The sequence below is a fragment of the Epinephelus moara genome, chromosome 13 (genome assembly GCF_006386435.1).
Source record: "Epinephelus moara isolate mb chromosome 13, YSFRI_EMoa_1.0, whole genome shotgun sequence".
NCBI lineage: Eukaryota > Metazoa > Chordata > Actinopteri > Perciformes > Serranidae > Epinephelus > Epinephelus moara.
In genome coordinates, this window is record NC_065518.1 from 5,405,859 (window position 1) to 5,424,638 (window position 18,780).

General features: G+C 45.6%; 1 protein-coding gene across 1 annotated transcript in view; it reads right to left on the minus strand.

The window, feature by feature from the left end:
* Positions 1-2,126: 2,126 nt before the first annotated feature.
* Positions 2,127-18,780, minus strand: part of LOC126400269 (transcription factor COE3-like) — a 54,105-nt gene continuing 37,451 nt past the window's right edge. Inside the window, exons 12-16 of the mRNA XM_050060829.1 lie at positions 10,089-10,154; positions 8,104-8,266; positions 7,814-8,017; positions 6,894-7,061; positions 2,127-2,243 (exon numbers count right to left, since the gene is read on the minus strand). Of these exons, the coding sequence (XP_049916786.1) occupies positions 2,212-2,243; positions 6,894-7,061; positions 7,814-8,017; positions 8,104-8,266; positions 10,089-10,154 (633 nt within the window). The 3' untranslated portion in view covers positions 2,127-2,211. The remainder of the gene's footprint in view (positions 2,244-6,893; positions 7,062-7,813; positions 8,018-8,103; positions 8,267-10,088; positions 10,155-18,780) is intronic.

Sequence of the window (18,780 nt, forward strand, 5' to 3'; positions counted from 1 at the left end):
TAACAGGAACTGTGGAGGTCAAGCTGAAAACTTTGTGAGAGAGCTGCTCGTAGGATTGTTAGAAAGGAAGAGTGGTGGTGCACTGTTCTACTGTGCAGACACACCTGGACAGGTATGACCTTCATGGAAGAGTCATCACAAGAAAACCTTTCCTGTGTCCTCACCACTAAATTCAGACTCACAAGTTTGTGAAGGAACATCGAGACAAGCCTGATGCTTTTTGGAAACAAGTCCTGAGGACACTTTCTGGACACAGTGAGACAAAGGGACACCTGTCCACCTGTTACGGAAGGGGTGGATGGATGAGACAAAGGGACACCTGTCCACCTGTTACAAACAGGGGTGGATGGATGAGACAAAGGGACACCTGTCCACCTGTTACAGACGGAGGTGGATGGATGAGACAAAGGGACACCTGTCCACCTGTTACAGAAGGAGGTGGATGGATGAGACAAAGGGACACCTGTCCACCTGTTACAGACGGGGGTGGATGGATGAGACAAAGGGACACCTGTCCACCTGTTACATACAGAGGTGGATGGATGAGACAAAGGGACACCTGTCCACCCGTTACAGACGGAGGTGGATGGATGATGCTCCAGTGACACAGGGAACATTTCACAGGTAGTGGGAAGAATGGATTCAGTTAAATTCCAGACATCACAGCATCTGTAAAACAGCTGAAGATGAAGAGAGGACAATGATCTGTAACACACCTCCAAATCCACAATGGACGACCTCAAGAGGAGCCAGCTGAAGGTTTGGCCACGCCCCTCACAGTCCCCCGACCTAAACATCATTAAACATCTGTGGGCGCTACTGAGCACTGACCATGCAGGGGGCTCAAATTTGGCTTTGGCCTTTTCATTTTTTGTTATTGTGAAACTGTAAAAGATGAAATTAAAAAGTTTAATCTTGATTAAAATATTAATGAAATGTTTCATCTTTAACTTCATGACTTTTGGAGATCAGTTCATCTACTACTACATCTACTCACAGGAAATGAAGTTTAGACCAAACTTTTACGTGACACTGTATTCATGTGAGTAACGTGATGCGGAAATTTGTTTCACATTGGGTGTGAACAAAGCATTAGTCTCCGTTTTCACGACCTGAACCTGTTTGAAGACGAGACGCCAAAACGTGGAGGAAAATATCAGTTTTGATAAATATGCGTATCCATGGAGACGCGACCTTAAACCTGATTTCAATGATTGGTCAGTGAGGGAAACCAATCAGGACCAACCTCATTCTTCCTGGGTTCCGACATAGGAACACTTCTTGTTCCTCCTTCCCTAAGCTTCCTTCATCTTGCCTCCTAGGTAGCAATGGTCCTTCCTTCCTAACAAGGAAGCTTACATCTTTTCTGCTCCCTAGCTGGACACCTTGATCCCTACCTGGAAGCCTCCTCATCCCTGCCTACAGACTACAAAGTTTCCTTTTTCCTTGCTCCCTAACTAGGAAGTTTCCTCCTCCCTAGGTCCATCCCTGGAAGCCTCCTCTGTCCTAGCCCTCCCCTCTCTTGCTCTTAACTACAATTCTTCCTCCTTCCTTGCTTCCTAAGTAGGAAACCTCCTCTTCCCTTGTTCCCTGGCTGGAGGCATCCTTCTTCCTTGCTTCCTAACTACCTTCCTTCTGTTATTTGTGAATGGAAGTTTCCTTCTTCCTTGTTTCCTTGCTGTAAATTTCTTTCCTCTGCGAACATCCTGATCTGTTTTTAAACGTGAGGACCAAACACAGGCAGGACGAGGAGGACGCATCCTGTCTGTCCTCCCTCACTGAGACATACGTCCCGACTTCAGTGTCCTGTTGATGTCCAGGTGTCCACGTCCTCAGCAGGTGACCAATTAGGTATGAGGACAGTTCTGTCTTTTATGTCCACAAGGCCTGGATCCGTCCCCCAGAATTACATCACAAGTAGAGAAAATGATGTCATGTCACAGATGTGACATCACAGTTTTACACAAACAGACCCCACCCCCCAAACACAGAGTACAACATGAGAATAATTACAGAGAGCTGAGAGCACCGGAGAAAAGACCGGAGACTCCGTCCACTCAGAGACGACAGTTTCTGTTTTTATCTGTGAGAGACAGCATCGATACTCTGTCCTGACTGGTCAGCTGCTGCCTGAGGCCCCGCCTCCTCTGAGGTGATTGGTGCTCGTGGCTGAGGGGGGAGGAGAGACGAGGACCAAGGAGGAGAGATGTTTTACATCGGAGGGACGACGAGGCCGGACATGGCTGTGGACACAGAGACACAAAGACAGAGCTGGTAAATAGGACTCAAAGTACAGCAGCAGCTACAGCAGAACAGACACTCTGAACAAAAAGGTCATGTCTGTGTCACTAAATGTCTCTCCTGCAGTAGTAGCAGAGGTAATTGTACTAGCAATAAGGATACATGTTGCAGTAGTAATGTTGTAGTTGTAGCATCAGTAACATCAGTTGTAGCATCAGTGATACAACAGTAAGTTGTAGTAAAGCTGTCTCAGCTGATTTATGGACGTTTGTCCTGGATGGAGGTCAGAGAGACTGAATGACTTCACCTGCTGATAAACTCACTTCCTGTTACCTGTCCCTTCACCTCATCTGTCTCCCCCTCCTCCCCCCTCTGACTGTCCCACAAAACCTCACACCGACACACACACACATTACACACACACACACACACACACACAGTGTGATGTCATTCCTCATTAGCTTCCTGCTAACGACAAAATGCATGTAGCAGCACGCAGTTTAATTTACCAGCTCATTACATACACACACACACACACACACACACACACACACACCGAGTTTGAGTTTTTAATTTAGTGAAACCACGAGACTGTAAAATGACACTTCACTTGTTTAGTCATTAACACAGAGACAGACAGACAGACAGATGGACAGACAGACAGACTCCTCCCCCATGGGGGTGGTGGTGTGTCCTTCTGAAGCTCAGGTCCTGTACCAGAGTCCTGGGAGTCTGAGGGTTCAGTATCTTGTCTGTTCCTAGGACTCCTCTGGACAGGGAGCTCAGATGTTGGACCTGAATTTGCTGGAGCCACTCTCCCAGTTTGGGGGTCACAGCCCTCAGTGCTCCCAGTGGCCCTAGTGCTTCCAGTGCTCCCAGTGCTCCAATGACCACCTTTACTCCCCACATCTTTTCTAGCTCCTCTTTCAGCCCTTGCCATTTCTCATTCTTCCTGATTGCTGTCATCAATCACCACTTCCTTCTTCTGTTGTTTGTCCATCAACACGATGTCCGCTTGGTTCGCCATCACCAGTTTGTCCCACAGGATCTCAGCTCACTCATTCTCCATCACCTTAGGAGGTGTCTTCCACTGTGACCTTGGGACTTCTGGCCAATAATCAGTGCACATGTTCCTGGACAATGTGTCAGCCACTTGGTGATGGCATTCCATGCACGCTCTTCCTGCCTCCTGGTCTGAACTGTCTCAGGATCACCTGGAGTCCTGTCTGCTGTGGTAGACCCCTGCTTCTATTGATCTGGTACTGAGTGCCTGTTCCTGTCCGTCTGTCTGTCTGTCTGTCTGCCTGTCTGTCTGTCCAGCCTTTTCCAGAGACTGCTAGGATTTCTTCTTTAGTCTGTCAGTGGTACATGCCGTAATGATGGTTCGTCCTCCTCCTCTGCTGCCTGAGGAATTCACTCAGCAGCTCATCTGTGGGGGCCATCTTCCTGATGTGTTCCTGGATCTTGGGTGTTTGGTCCTTCACAGTGGCTCTGACGGTCACCAATCACTCACCAGTCCTCAGCCCCCCTCGTTCCTCTTAGTGTACAGTCTACAGGGTGTTGGACTTAGTGTTCAGTCTCAGGGTGTTGGACTTAGTGTACCGTCCCCATGTAGAGGAGGTGACTGATGGTTGACCCGGTATCCGTAGCTACTCTTTGTGATGAGTTGGCTGAGAGGGTTCAGGCTCATGCAGAACAGTTGCGGGGACAGTGCATCATCTTGGCATATGCTGCACTTGATGGTGACTTGTGCAGCTGTCCTTGAGTTGGCCTCCAGAGTTGTTTTCCACAGACCCATTGAGTTCTTCATAAAGGCTCTTAGTGTCCTGTTGATGTTGGACATTTCCAAACAGTCCAGTATCCATGTGTGTGGCATTAAGTTGTGGGCTTTCTTGTAGTCGATGATCGGTCTGCCTGGTCTTGCAGTTTTGGTTGACTGCTCTGTTGACCAGTAGCTGGTGCTACTACCCATTCCTCCCTGGGCCTTGCTCATGTATTGGGCTATGTGCCCATTTATCTCAGCCACTATGATGCCTGACAAGAGCTTCCATGTTGTACAGAGGAAGGTTATTGGCTAGTAGTTGGAACGAACCGCGCCATTCTAGGGATCCCTCATGGTCAGGAATGTCCATCCCTGGGTCATCCACTCTGGATCCTTCATGATCAGGACTGTCCGTCCCTGGGTCATCAACTCTGGATTCTTCATGATCAGGACTGTCCATCCCTGAGGCCAACCACTCTGGATTCTTCATGATCAGGACTGTCCGTCCCTGGGTCAACCACTCTGGATCCCTCATGATCAGGACTGTCTGTCTCTGGGTCATCCACTCTGGATCCTTCACGATCAGGACTGTCCCTCCCTGGGTCAACCACTCTGGATTCTTCATGATCAGGACTGTCCGTCCCTGGGTCAACCACTCTGGATCCCTCATGATCAGGACTGTCTGTCCCTGGGTCATCCACTCTGGATCCTTCACGATCAGGACTGTCTGTCCCTGGGTCAACCACTCTGGATCCTTCATGATCAGGACTGTCCATCCCTGGGTCATACACTCTGGATCCCTCATGATCAGGACAGTCCGTCCCTGGGTCATCGACTCTGGATCCTTCATGATCAGGACTGTCCGTCCCTGAGGCCAACCACTCTGGATTCTTCATGATCAGGACTGTCCGTCCCTGAGGCCAACCACTCTGGATTCCTCATGATCAGGACTGTCCGTCCCTGGGTCAACCACTCTGGATCCCTGATGATCAGGACTGTCCGTCCCTGAGGCCAACCACTCTGGATTCTTCATGATCAGGACTGTCCGTCACTGGGTCAACCACTCTGGATTCTTCATGATCAGGACTGTCTGTCTCTGGGTCATCCACTCTGGATCCTTCACGATCAGGACTGTCCGTCCCTGGTTCAACCACTCTGGATCCTTCATGAACAGGACTGTCCATCCCTGGGTGTTAGTGTTGTGTTCCTGTTGTGTTAGTGTTGTATTACAGTTGTGTTCCTGTTGTGTTAGTGTTGTGTTCCTGTTGTGTTAGTGTTGTGCTCCTGTTGTGTTAGTGTTGTGTTAGTGTTGTGCTCCTGTTGTGTTAGTGGTGTATTCCTGTTGTGTACCTATTGTATAAGTGTTGTGTTAGTGTTGTGTTACAGTGTGTTCCTGTTGTGTTAGTGTGAAGGTAAACATGTCTCCATACTGAGTTTATTTTTCTGTCGGACCAACTGCAGCTGCAACTATTAATAACATTCAAACTATTTATTCATCTGCGATGATGGTGTACAGCCTGCAAATGGATCCACACACACACACACACTCTGTGGCCTTTCTGCCTCGGCGAAGGCGGAGAGCAGCATGAATATTTAACACTCGACAAACCTCTCTGTCAGAAACACTGACATCACACTGACTGCCACAGTGTGTGTTTAATGTGTGTGTGTGTGTGTGTGTGTGTGTGTGTGTGTGTGTAATGTGTGTGTGTGTCGGTGTGTGTGTGTGTGTGTGTGTGTTTAGAGGATGTATCTGTGGGTTGTAGTGAATAAAACATGGATTGGCCTGTCACTCTGCATGCAATACTAACACTACTCAGGTTACCCACCCTGTGTGTGTGTATAATATGTGTGTGTGTGTGGGTGTGTACGTGCGTGTATATAGTGTGTGTGTGTGTGTTGTGTGGGTGTGTACGTGCGTGTATATAGTGTGTGTGTGTGTGTGTGTGGGTCGGTGTGTGTGTATCATGTGTGTGTATTCAGTGTTGGTGTGTAAAGGAAAGCCGAGCTGATGAAACTGAAGCTGCAGTGAATCTTTTAAACTTCTTTAAGCAAACATGACTGTTAATCTTTCACTGTGTCAATAAAGATTCAAATTGTTTAAATCGTTTACATCAGGCTGTTTCTGTTTTTACTGACCCCCATGTTTTTAATAAACCTTCAGTTTTACACTGCCTCTTCAGAGCGGGAATCGAACTGATGATAAAATCACTGACAGAGCACTGGGACTGAGAATGGGCCAGTCCTGTTGACACAATCCCTCACCACAGCATTAATCTACCACTGAAAACAGTCCCCAACAAAGTCACTATTTCCTGTTTGTTTGATAAAAAGTACAGCGAGCAGCTGTCTGAGGAAATTAACAATCAAACTATAGATCTGAGTTTTCAGTAGGAACCAATGAGCTCACAGCTGAGAGATACAGACAGGAAGTCAGACAATGTTCAGAGACGGACGGACATGTTGTCGGTTAGAATCTGAACACGAAATTCAGTGACAAGAATGAAACTTATGGATGGAGGATGTGAAGTTTCAGTGACGACAAATGAACTACCTGTGTGAAATGAAACAACAGGGGACCATACATGGAGCCCTGAGGAACTCCAAATTTAACACATTGTTGATTTACACCTGAACAGACTAAAAATACAGAACGAAAACACACCAAACTTATGTATGAAAACCATTTCAAGGAGAAGGAACAGAACTGAATTCATTTCTATTAAATATCATCCAAAAAATAATAACAAGAATCTCTGGTTCTAAAGACAGGAGAATAAGAAAAGATCATGACTGAGGAGATCAGATTTCTGACTAACGGGAGGAGGAGGTATGAAGAGGTATGAAGATGAATGAGGAGTAGGAGGAGCAAGAGGAGTTGTGGTGTCACCTTGCAGCCCGTTGGAGTTGTTGCCGGAGCAGTTGGGTGGAGGAGGTGAAGCCGGCGGTCTAACAACGGGAGCAAAGGCGCTCTTCTGTTTGACAGCGGCTGAGAAGGAGAAGACTCCGTGAGAGGAGTTACAGTTCGACACGGCCATGGTCGGACTGGATGGAACTACTGGAACACAAGAGACAGGAGACTGGTCAGAAACCAGTTCAACCAGTTCACAACATGTCAACAAGTGTCAGTTTTGAATTGTAGATCCTCACATTTGTCTGACCAATTTTAGGATGTCTCATCGTGTTGGCTTTGAAACTAAAGTTTAAATTCAGTGAATGGACCCGAGATTCTTTTCTGTTCAACCAGTTCACAAACTGGTCTTCACCCAGTGGACACACCTCAGACACCAGCAGACATCTTGACCTGAAGACTGTTCTAAAAAGAAGTGAACAGGAGTCGAGAACATCCTCTGGAGAGCAGGAACATTCTCTCACTAAAATCTGATGTTTCTTCAGTAAGAACAAAAAGTTTTTCACTTTAACCAGTTCATCCCAGTGACTCTTAAACTGGTTCCAGTGTGGGCTCAATAAATGCTCTGGTACTGTAGTAAATCATGAAGTGACAAGACTGAGACAGTACTGTTCAGTAAAGTATTACTGTAACTGTAACTAGTCACAATGTCATCACCAAACTGTGTTTGAGCAGTAACAGCAGTAGTAGTAATGAGTATTTACCTTGATACTTACTGCCGTTGGGAGATTTGGCAGACGAGCCATTTAGGGAAGCCGGGGATGATAGTAACAGTAGCAGTAGTAACAGGTGTAATATTTACCTTGATACTTAGTGTGTTATGTAGCAGTAGGAACAGCAGCAGCAGCAGCAGCAGCAGTAGTAACAGTAGTAGTTGTAGTAACAGATGTAGTATTTACCTTGATACTTACTGCCGTAGGGAGAGTTGGCAGACGAGCCATTGAGGAAGCCCGGAGATGTTGCCACTCCTAAGTTTGGCATGCCAGTGTTGCCATAGCCGTTCATGCTGTTGCTGACAGTGTTGCCATAGTTACTCTGTTGGGGGGTGGAGCTCGGTACGTATCCCCGTGGCGACACGCTGCTGGTGTTACGACTGTAGCCAACTGTAAGAGAAGGACGTGATGGCAGGTTTAATAATACTGCAGTAACCTGTCGACAGTACTCGTAGTACTCATCCTGCAGGTCCTACCTTGCGTCGTGTCAGAGACGTTGACGGCCAGCTGCCCACTGAAGGAGTTAACTCCCATCATGCCATGGGAGGCGGTGTTGCCTAGCGATGGGATCTGGTTGTGGTTCCTGGGAACGCTGTAGAGAGCTTCGGCGATGTCGGCTGCACGCTTCAGGATGATCTCCTGCAGGAGAGACATCAAAGTATTTACTTCAAGTACTTTTTAACTTTACTAATGTATGTAGAGTGATAATATTTATTAGACATATCTGTTAGACATGACTGTTGTTTTCTTTCTGGTGTTCTAAAACACAACCACTGTATCACACAGAGGTAACACTATGTCACATATGTCATCGATCTGATTGGTTGAAGCTCTGAATGTCCAGAGTCACTTTGATCTGCAGATGTGTGCTCTTTAGCCCTTTGACCAAATCTGCTAACATCTGGCTTTTTAATGTAGTAGGCCTGTGGTCTACCTGTGTCAAAACAAAAAAACCTGCGTATGAGCCCGAATTTAGGTGGAAAAGGGGTGTTAAAAATTTCAAAATGATCTCAGAGGTTACAGACTGGGGCGGCACAGTGGTGCAGTGGTTAGCACTGTCGCCTCACAGTAAGAGGGTTCCTGGTTTGAACCCAGGGTGGTGGAGTCCTTCTGTGTGGAGTTTGCATGTTCTCCCTGTGTTGACGTCAGTTTCCTCCAGGTGCTTCAACATGTTCTTCCCATGTCAATGTGGGTTTCCTCCAGGTGCTCCAGCTTCCTCCCACAGTCCAAAGACATGCAGGTTAATTGGTGACTCTAAATTGTCCGTAGGTGTGAATGTGAGCGTGAGTGTTTGTCTGTGTCTATGTGTCACCCCTGTGATAGTCTGGTGACCTGTCCAGGGTGAACCCTGCCTCTCACCCAGTGTCAGCTGGGATAGGCTCCAGTCCCCCCCATGACCCCTAACAGGATAAGGGGTTACACAAAATGAATGAATGAATGAATGAATGAATGAATGAATGAATGAATGAATGAATGAATGAATGAATGGTTTCAGGCTGACAGTGAATGTGTGTGTTGCTGTCAGGATTCAGTGACGTCTGGAAGTGAAGTTCATTCTGATTTCAGCTTATTATTTTTATCATTTTCACATGAAGACTCTGTCTCACATTAAATACACAAGTTTGTTTCATGTTGTCACACACATATGCACACACACACACTCACACACGCGTGCGCGCGAAGACATCATGTGACCTTAAACACACACACACACTGATGCAGTTATTATTATTATTACAGTTGGATTTACATTCGTTTACAACCTGCGTTCTCTGTTCAAGGTTACTGCTTCACTTCAATGGACCTGACGGGGTGTGTGTGTGTGTGTGTGTGTATGTGTGTGTGTGTGTGTGTGTGTGGTGATTAACTGGTGTGTTGAGAAGCGTGTCGGAAGGACGGAGTGAATATAAAGTGTTTGGGTGTTTCAGGAGGTTCTGAGTCATAAACCTGCAGCAGCAGGAGGAGGAGGAGGAGGAGGAGGAGGAGGAGGAGGGACGTCCTGCTTGCTGAGCTTCATCTTTACTACAGAATCAACAACAGAAACTCCTTCAACCTCCTGAGGGTAAAGTCACTGAAGCTCCAACTGAAAGAAGCCGAAGGATGGACAGATGTGGACAGATGTGTACAGGTGTGGGCAGGTGTGGACAGATGTGGACAGGTGTGGACAGGTGTGGACAGGTATGGACAGGTGTGGACAGGTGTGGGCAGGTGTGGACAGATGTGTACAGGTGTGGGCAGGTGTGGACAGATGTCTACAGGTGTGGACAGGTGTGGACAGATGTCTACAGGTGTGTACAGGTATGGACAGGTGTGGACAGGTGTGGGCAGGTGTGGACAGATGTGTACAGGTGTGGGCAGGTGTGGACAGATGTGTACAGGTCTGGACAGGTGTGGACAGGTGTGGACAAGTGTGGGCAGGTGTGGACAGATGTGTACAGGTGTGGACAGGTGTGAACATTACCTGGTTGTTATGAGGCATCCCGTAGAGCGCCTCCACCAGGTCAGCTGCTCTCTTCAACAGCACCTCCTGAAACAGGAAGAGGAGGAGGTTCACACACGAAGTTAAAACAGGTTTGATGACAGCGACAGTAGAAATGATCTCCACTGATGAGATGTTTCATGTGTTCACTCTGTTTGTGTCCTCACAGGAAACACTGTGTGGATGCCATAGACTGTAAATAAAGATGGATGACGTGTGTCCACTTCCTCCCACTGTGCAACAACAAACCAAAATATCCAAGACAACCCCCTCCACCAACACGAGTCCTCACGAGTCCTCACCATCATCAGCAAACTTTCTGTTGCTGCTGTTACACAGATTGGACCCAGTGTTGATGATGGACAACGGGGCCAAGCTTTGTGTTGACTGAATTTTTTTTTCTTTTTCTTACAGCAGCTGAGTTCTGAGCTGCCGTCCACTCTCCTCCAGGGGAAGGACAGACTGCATATAAAGATGGACGACACGTCTCCGCTTTCTCCCACTGTAAGATCCTGACACAACAAGCTGACAGTTGGCCATCGGTCAAAGTTGAGCCATTGGTGACCATCTGTCACTCTAATCTGTGCGATGTCTTCCGCACTGTCGGCCCTCATTGGCTTGTTTATTTTGTCTGATTCATCATATTGAATCTGTCGGTGAATGACCTCCCTCTGACTGTCAGCTGAGCTCAGGTGAGGAGCAGAGAAGCGTCAGTGAGGAAAGGAGGAGCTAAAGTCCAAAACCAACTTGTTCCATGAGGTCAGATTATTTTTCTCTTAGCAGAAACATTACCTGATGGTTTGTGTTACTGTTCACCGGTGCACGGTAAATATGCTTTGATTGTGTTGTTAATGTGCTAACTGGCTAACTAGCAGCAAGACCCTCTTCCTGTTTCCCTTTCTCAATGATGAATACAGAAGACCGCCGTCTGCTGTGGTGGAGAGTTATTTCCTCTCAGCAGGAGCAGAACGGACAAGCTGATTGGCTGTTGGCTGGAGTCTCTGTGGTGTGTTCAGGTGAAGGTTTCTGGCTTAGACACAGCGACATGAGGTGACACAGTGACATGAGGTGACACAGTGACATCAGGTGACACCGTGGCATCAGGTGACACAGTGACATGAGGTGACACAGCGACATGAGGTGACACCGTGGCATCAGGTGACACAGGGACATGAGGTGACACAGGGACATGAGGTGACACAGCGACATGAGGTGACACAACGACATGAGGTGACACAGTGACATGAGGTGACACAGCGACATGAGGTGACACCATGGCATCAGGTGACACAGGGACATGAGGTGACACAGCGACATGAGGTGACACAGCGACATGAGGTGACACAGGGACATGAGGTGACACAGCAACATGAGGTGACACAGCGACTTGAGGTGACACAACGACATGAGGTGACACAGTGACATGAGGTGACACAACGACTTGAGGTGACACAGGGACATGAGGTGACACAGTGACATGAGGTGACACAGCGACATGAGGTGACACAGCAACATGAGGCGGCACCAACATGAGGTGACACATGGACATGAGGTGACACCAACATGAGGTGACACAGCGACATGAGGTGACACAGCGACATGAGGTGACACAGTGACATGAGGTGACACAACGACTTGAGGTGACACAGGGACATGAGGTGACACAGGGACACAGCAGGGGGCTTTTGTTGCTGCTGATTCTCTGAAGTCAGTCAGGTGTGTCTGGACCTGAATTAAAATGAAGTCAAAATATCTGAATACAGCCGCCGCCATCTTGGACTGGTGACATCATTTGGAGCCAGAATCTGCACAGTAGTGATCTCCACAGTGATGAGTTCCCGCCCAACCACCTGTCCAACCAATCCATAACAGTGCCATCGATCATGAGCACACTGACTGGCACACACAGCTGTCAATCATGATGTCACAACCTGTTCATTACATCAAATAACTAATTAAAAGCAAACTGATCAGATACACAAACACTGGAACAAACATCAGTGAGACAACAACCACCTGACACCACAGACATGTTCTCTGAGTTTGGACCATGTCCCACTCACTAACATGTAGGGGGCGGGGATTATGACCTGTACTGCTGCCAGCCACCAGGGGGCGATCACATGTTTCAGCTTCACTTATGTTTGTCCAACTTTATTTCACAGTCTGTGATACACACAACGTATTTATCACATTTACTACAGTGTTTGTGCTCCAAATTTAAACCATTGAGTGTGTGTGTGTGTGTGTGTGTGTGAGAGAGAGAGAGTGTGTTGACCTGACAGGGCTGACAGTATTAAACAGTGTTTATTCTAATCAGAGCTCAGTTACACTTCACAGAGCACACACACACACACATACACACAAACACACTCTGAGCCTCTTTAAAACTGAACCACTTCACTTCAGTGAGCCGTTAGTGTTAAAATGCTGCCAAACAAACAGCTCTGTGTGTGTGTGTGTGTGTGTGTGTGTGTGTGTGTGTGTGTGTGTTACAGTGTCTGTGTCTCAGAGTGTTCATACTCAATACATCATGAGGACCATAAAACGTATTTTAGACACAGACAGAGGACGTCTTGGTCGGTCTTTAGTTCAGCTCAGACTCAGGTTCAGCAGGTCTGATGTGAAGGTGTGACGGTTCAAGTTAGGAACACACTGTGTCAGTGAGGGTCCTCACAAAGATAGAAGTACAAGAATCTGTGTGTGTGTGTGTGTGTGTGTGTGTGTGTGTGTGTGTGTGTGTGTGTGTGTGTGTGTGTAATCAGCCGTTGACAGAACAATGCTTCATTTAGTCTTTATCTTAATTAAACACTCTCTCAGTTAATCTGCTGCTTTTCATTACAAACTTCTTCAATTAACCCCGCCCCCTCAATCCTCCACCACTCCACTCCTCCACCCATCTATTCCCTCCTCCATCTGTCTGTTCATCCATCCATCCACTCCTCTGCCTCTCCATCACTTCATCCACCCGTCACACTGAGAGACCATCACTGAGTCGGAGCTCTGCACACTCATGCAGCCTCTACTCCGCCCACTGCTACCTCTCAAGCTGCAGCCTCTTCTCCAGAACCTGTGGCTCCGCCCACCTCCAATGATAAAACTCTGATTCTGGTCTCCAGGAACCAAGTGACAGATGTTGTGCAGCGTCAGGCTCCATATTACCACCACCAGATCAGTGCCTCATGGAGCTGCTGCCCGCTTCCACAGCCTCCCTCAGTCTCCATCAGCTGGTGGTGACTCCTCCATCAACACTCCTTATTGGTGACTCCGTAGACAGAAATGTGAGAGTCACATGAAGAAACCCCATTACATCTGTGCTGGTTAGCTCAGAGCTGTTTCCTGTCTGAAGGAGGCGGAGCACGCAGACTTTTATGTCCACAGCTCTGTGCTGAATCAAAAACCCAATGTTTCCACAAATGTCTTCATCAGGGGTGAAAACAAGAACGCTTCACAAACATAACATCGATCTGTTTAAGATCTTCACACAGTCCCACAGTAGAACTTCTATCTGTGGTCCAACATCTGCTCTCAGCCGTGGGACGGGAGGTTTCAGTCGACCGCTCAGCCTCAACACCTGGCTCCAGTGTGCAGGCAACAGCCCAAACCTCACTGACTGTTTCAACCTCTTCTGGGAAGTCTGTCATCTTCTCAGTGAAGATGGTCGTGGGCTCATGAGCTGACAGTCTGTACCATCCCAGTGCTCCCACATACACCTGCTCATCACAACACACCCATCCAGTACTGAGCTGACTGGTCCATCAGTGATTGATGCCCCCCTGGTCCCAGTTCCTACCACATTGGTTCCACCTCGTACACTGGCACACTTCCTGCCAGACATTTTCATCGTCAGGATCAGAAACAGGACGTCACAGAAACCTTCTGTGGTTCAGTGAAAGTCTTAATTTGTCTCTTTATAGAAGAACACACTCCGCCCTCTGATCAACAAGATCTAAAGCTCCAGATGTCTCTGTTTAAGATCCCTCACCAGCAACAGCTTTTTGTTTAACATGACGACTCAACACGATCCTGATCTGAGGTCCTGATCTGAGATCTGTCTCCGTCAGTTTCCTCCTCCTCTGAGCTGCCCTCGACACCACTGACCACCATCTTTAAACTGGGGCGAGATGTTGATCCATCAAACCTTTCTCCACCAGTTCATCCAACTGCCAGTCTGTTCATCCATCCATCCCTCCTCCTGTCTTCCTTTACCTTCCCTCTCCTCTGTTTCATTCCTTCTTCATCTTCTTTTAATTCCTTTTGTTTCTTTTGTTTTGTGCTTTCTGTCTCATTTCACTTTAATTTAACCTCCCTTTTTCCTTTTTATTTTATTTTTCGTTTCTTGTATTAATTTTTCTTCACTTATTTCCTATTTAACCCTTTCTTTATCTGCTGTACTTTACTTCTCTTAATTTCTTTTCATTAATAATCTATTTCTTTTAATTTCTTTCTCTCCCCTTACTCCCTGTTTGTCTCTTTTCTTTTATTAACTACTTATATTTTTTAGTTTTAGTTTTTACAGGTTACAGATAAAAAAAAAAAACTTGGATCACTAATGTCTTGAATTCTGATTTACAACCGTTCTTAAACACACCGTTCACTAACAGATTGTCACACACACACACACACACACACACACTGAGAGGAAATCATTTCTGTGAAGTACGTTCAGCCTGTGAGAGGAAATCATTTCTGTGAAGTACGTTCAGCCTGCGATCGTCTTTAATCTGCTCGTTTATGCAGAACGACGTTCAAGTGTGTCGCAGCATGAGAGGAGATTTATTCACACACACACACACACACACACACACACACACACACACACACACACACACTGTGTTTATAGTGACAAATGAAAGCCTTATTATTATTACAAGTGTTTCATTGTTACGCAGCGAGATGACAAGCACCTCTCACACACACACACATTAACAAGGTTACCACAGCGATAGAGCTGGAGGTGGGGATGTCATCGCTGAGGAGGAAACCAATTATTCTCTGAAGACACACACACACACACACACACACACACACACACACACAGATTCTGCCTCCGCAGCAAAAAATTTACCTCAATAAACGCCACATCATTAATGTAAATTATTATTATTTCATTGTTATTAATATCATTATTATTAGTAATAATAATGATATTAATAATAATCATAATTTTGACAATAATAATGATAATATGATAACAAAATAAATCAGATATTACAAATCAGAATCCGTCATGATGACGAAAACAGTGACAGAGACGAGTCCACGACCGGTTCAGTCTGATGGGAGGAACAAAACCTCTAAATCACATCTTGGCCCCGCCCACTGCCAATCAACACTGACCTTCAGTTAAACCACAGACTGTAAAAATAATGGACATAACCACTGTGATGTCACCCGCTGGTTAACTGAACTGCCATTTTGAAGCCTCGAGTTCGGCATATCGGCCGTCACCATTTTGGTTTTTTGGAGCCAAAAGTGACCATATTTGGAGGAGAGCGTGGAGCTGTGGAGGAGTGGATCCAGGGATGTGTTAACAAACCTGGTACAGCGTTGGAGGCAGAGCTCCATTCATTCCTATGAAAGCTGCTCAGTGGTGCATGAAGCAAAAATGCTCTGATTCCAGAGACTAACAGCAGCAAAGTATGGCCGAGTGTGGCCGAGTGCAGCCAACTTCCTGTTCAGCTCTCCACTCAGCTGAATAGGGATAAAATAATTCAATAACACGGCCCCCTCAGACTTTCCAAATGTTATCAAACTGAATGGATCAAATCCTGATAGTGAAAGAAGTCATGTCTTATGAGCTGTGGTGCTCAAAAAAAAAAGAAAAAAAAAAGTGATTAACAGGCATCTCTTTCACAATGTAGGTCAACGGAAAAAAGCTTTTTCGGGCCCAGTGGCGTCAGGTGATGGACTCCAGATGGTGTAATTCCACTTTTGACCACTATGAAAATTAGCTTCAAAGTGCAGTGCTCCTCCTGGGGACATGCATGGATCTAACTCAGACTGTAGTGACATCTCACAGACAGCCTGTCAGTCAGACAGGCCCCGCCCCCTTAATAATGTGTAACCGTAATAACATGTACACAGGTGAGTTGTATAAACATGTTTAAATGATCTCCAGAGTCCAGACAGGCTGTAAACATGTTGATGTCTATGTGTGAATATGGAGGTCTGTGGGGACGCACTCTAGTGGACATCAGAGGAACTGCAGGTTTGGACTCATGGTTCGGTCTCAGGGGGGCGCTGTTTGAGTTAAATGGATAAAACAGAAGATCATCTGCAAAGAAGTTGAACCAGACTCGACTTTAACCTCTTCTGTCGCTTTACTTTTTGGATTGTCTCCTATTTTTACTCTATTTTATTTTAGGTCAATAACTCTTATTATTTATGTCTTCTACTCTGTGTTTCTGGATTTATTTCTGTCTGTGTGCTGCTGCAACAACCACATTTTCATCACATTCCTGTAGATGAACGCATTATTTAAGAGTTCATTACAACTGAAGATGAAAGATGTGAAACCTCTTCACAGCTGCAAATGTTTAATTCACCTGTTCATAAGCCTTCAAAGTCAAACTGAACCTCTGCATCAGACGTCAGCTTTATTTCAGATTTTGGATTTGAACTTCTGTTGATGAGGGGGGGGACTGACTGACAGCGACCTCATGAAATGTGACGTCTCTGTTAGGAACAGACGGATTCACTTTAAACTGAGACTTTTGTTCCTGAAGGCCGACGGACACACAGACACACAGACACACAGACGTCAACACAACCAACCAGCAAAAACAGAGAGGAGTTATTTCTTTTAATAAATCTGATAACAGACCGACTGATAGTGTGTGTGTGTGTGTGTGTGTGTGTGTGTGTGTGTGTGTGTGTGTGTGTGTGTGTGTGTGTGTGTGTGTGCCAATCTCCTTTCTTGCCACATGGCTGCACTCGCTGATTACCTGATTTGACTGTTTCAACCTCCCTGTTTGCCAATGGGCTTTACACACACACACACACTGGTTTACCTTTTATTCAATCATCTCTTGTATGTGTGTGTGTTTGTAGAATTTAATGCTCTTTCATGTTGGTGTGTGTGTGTGTGTGTGTGTGTGTGTGTGTGTGTGTGTGTGTGTGTGTGTGTGTGTGTGTGTGATGTTAGCTAACAGTGATGAATGTTGTTTCGGTTCATTTACATAGAAACAACTCTAAAATAGAGTTAGCCTCTGCATGATGTCACACCTCGGGTCTGTGATTGGTCACTCTGAAAGTCAATAAGAGGACCTTTAAAGTTGGTGTAGGTGATGTTAAAGGGTTTTTGGGGAGTTTTTTCTGATCCGCTGTGAGGGTCCAAGGGACAGAGGGATGTCGTATGCTGTAAAGCCCTCTGAGGCAAATTGTGATTTGGATATTGGGCTTTATTAATAAAATTGATTGATTGATTGATTGATTGATTGATTGATGGTATACAAGGACTTTTAACTCTGGTGAGTGTTGTGTCAGATGCTCAGCAGAGCTTGTTAGTCAGCTGACTCTTTAAACAAAGTGTGGTTACTGATCAGTAGTGATGGGATTTTTCGTTCACTTTGAAGAGCCGGTTCAAACACTCGGCTCGTTCGTATTCGCATTTTTGTTTGTTTGTTTGTTTCTTTGCTCTGTGTGTGTGTGTGTATATATACATATATGTATATATATATATATATATATAGTGGATCAAATAATCTGAAATTAATGGATACAGTGTAAATTAAAGCAAAAACACAAAGAAATTAGGAACTGGCTCGTTCACTCTAAAGAGCTGGTTCAAAGACTCGGTCGTTCGCGAACGTCACATCACTACTGGTCAGGTCTCTGAGAGCACGGCTGATTCATACGTGGCTTGTTAATGTGACATATCAGAGCTCCAAACTTAATGGTTTAGTTATTGTATTTAGTTTGGATGACGTAATAAAATATGCCGACGTGTGTTTGATATACAAAGTCTCCCATGGCTCAGCTCCACCTCCACCTGCAGCCCACATCAACAGAGGACCAAATATTCAATAAGAGGGTTCAATAAGAGGAGACTGTTTGACTCCATTAAGGAAAAGTGCTTTATCCAGTCAGCCTGGTGTCACTCCAACTCATATCAGAGATCTAAACACTTATAGATCTTTCAGTAACCAGTTAAAACAATGGATGATTAATACATACACATGTCAGCACTAAACTGCTGCTGCTGTTAATAATAATAATAATAATAATAATAACGTGCTGCTGGTGTTGTTCTATATGGACATCCGTCACTTCTGCCTCTAGTGCTTTTAAAAATTGTATGTCCTTTTAAATAGGATCAATTTTGCCTCAAGTTTCAGCACTGAATCACAAAATAAATGAAAAATGAACTTTACGGCCCTTAAATTAATTATTAACATTATTTACATTGTTCACAGTTATTTACGTTATTATCTATGTGTTGTTTTTATCTTCTATGGACAAAAGTAAAAAAGGAAGGTGCAGCAGCTTCTTCTGTAACAGACTATGTTAAATGATCAGATGATGTCATCTCATATCGATCGAGGACCCTGAATCACATCGTATCAAAATCATATCCTGACAGACTTTGTGATATCGGCAAATATCACGTTGCTGTCAAAAGAATGAAACTGGTGATTTACAGCCTGTTAAACATCAGGTTGAAGAACATCAG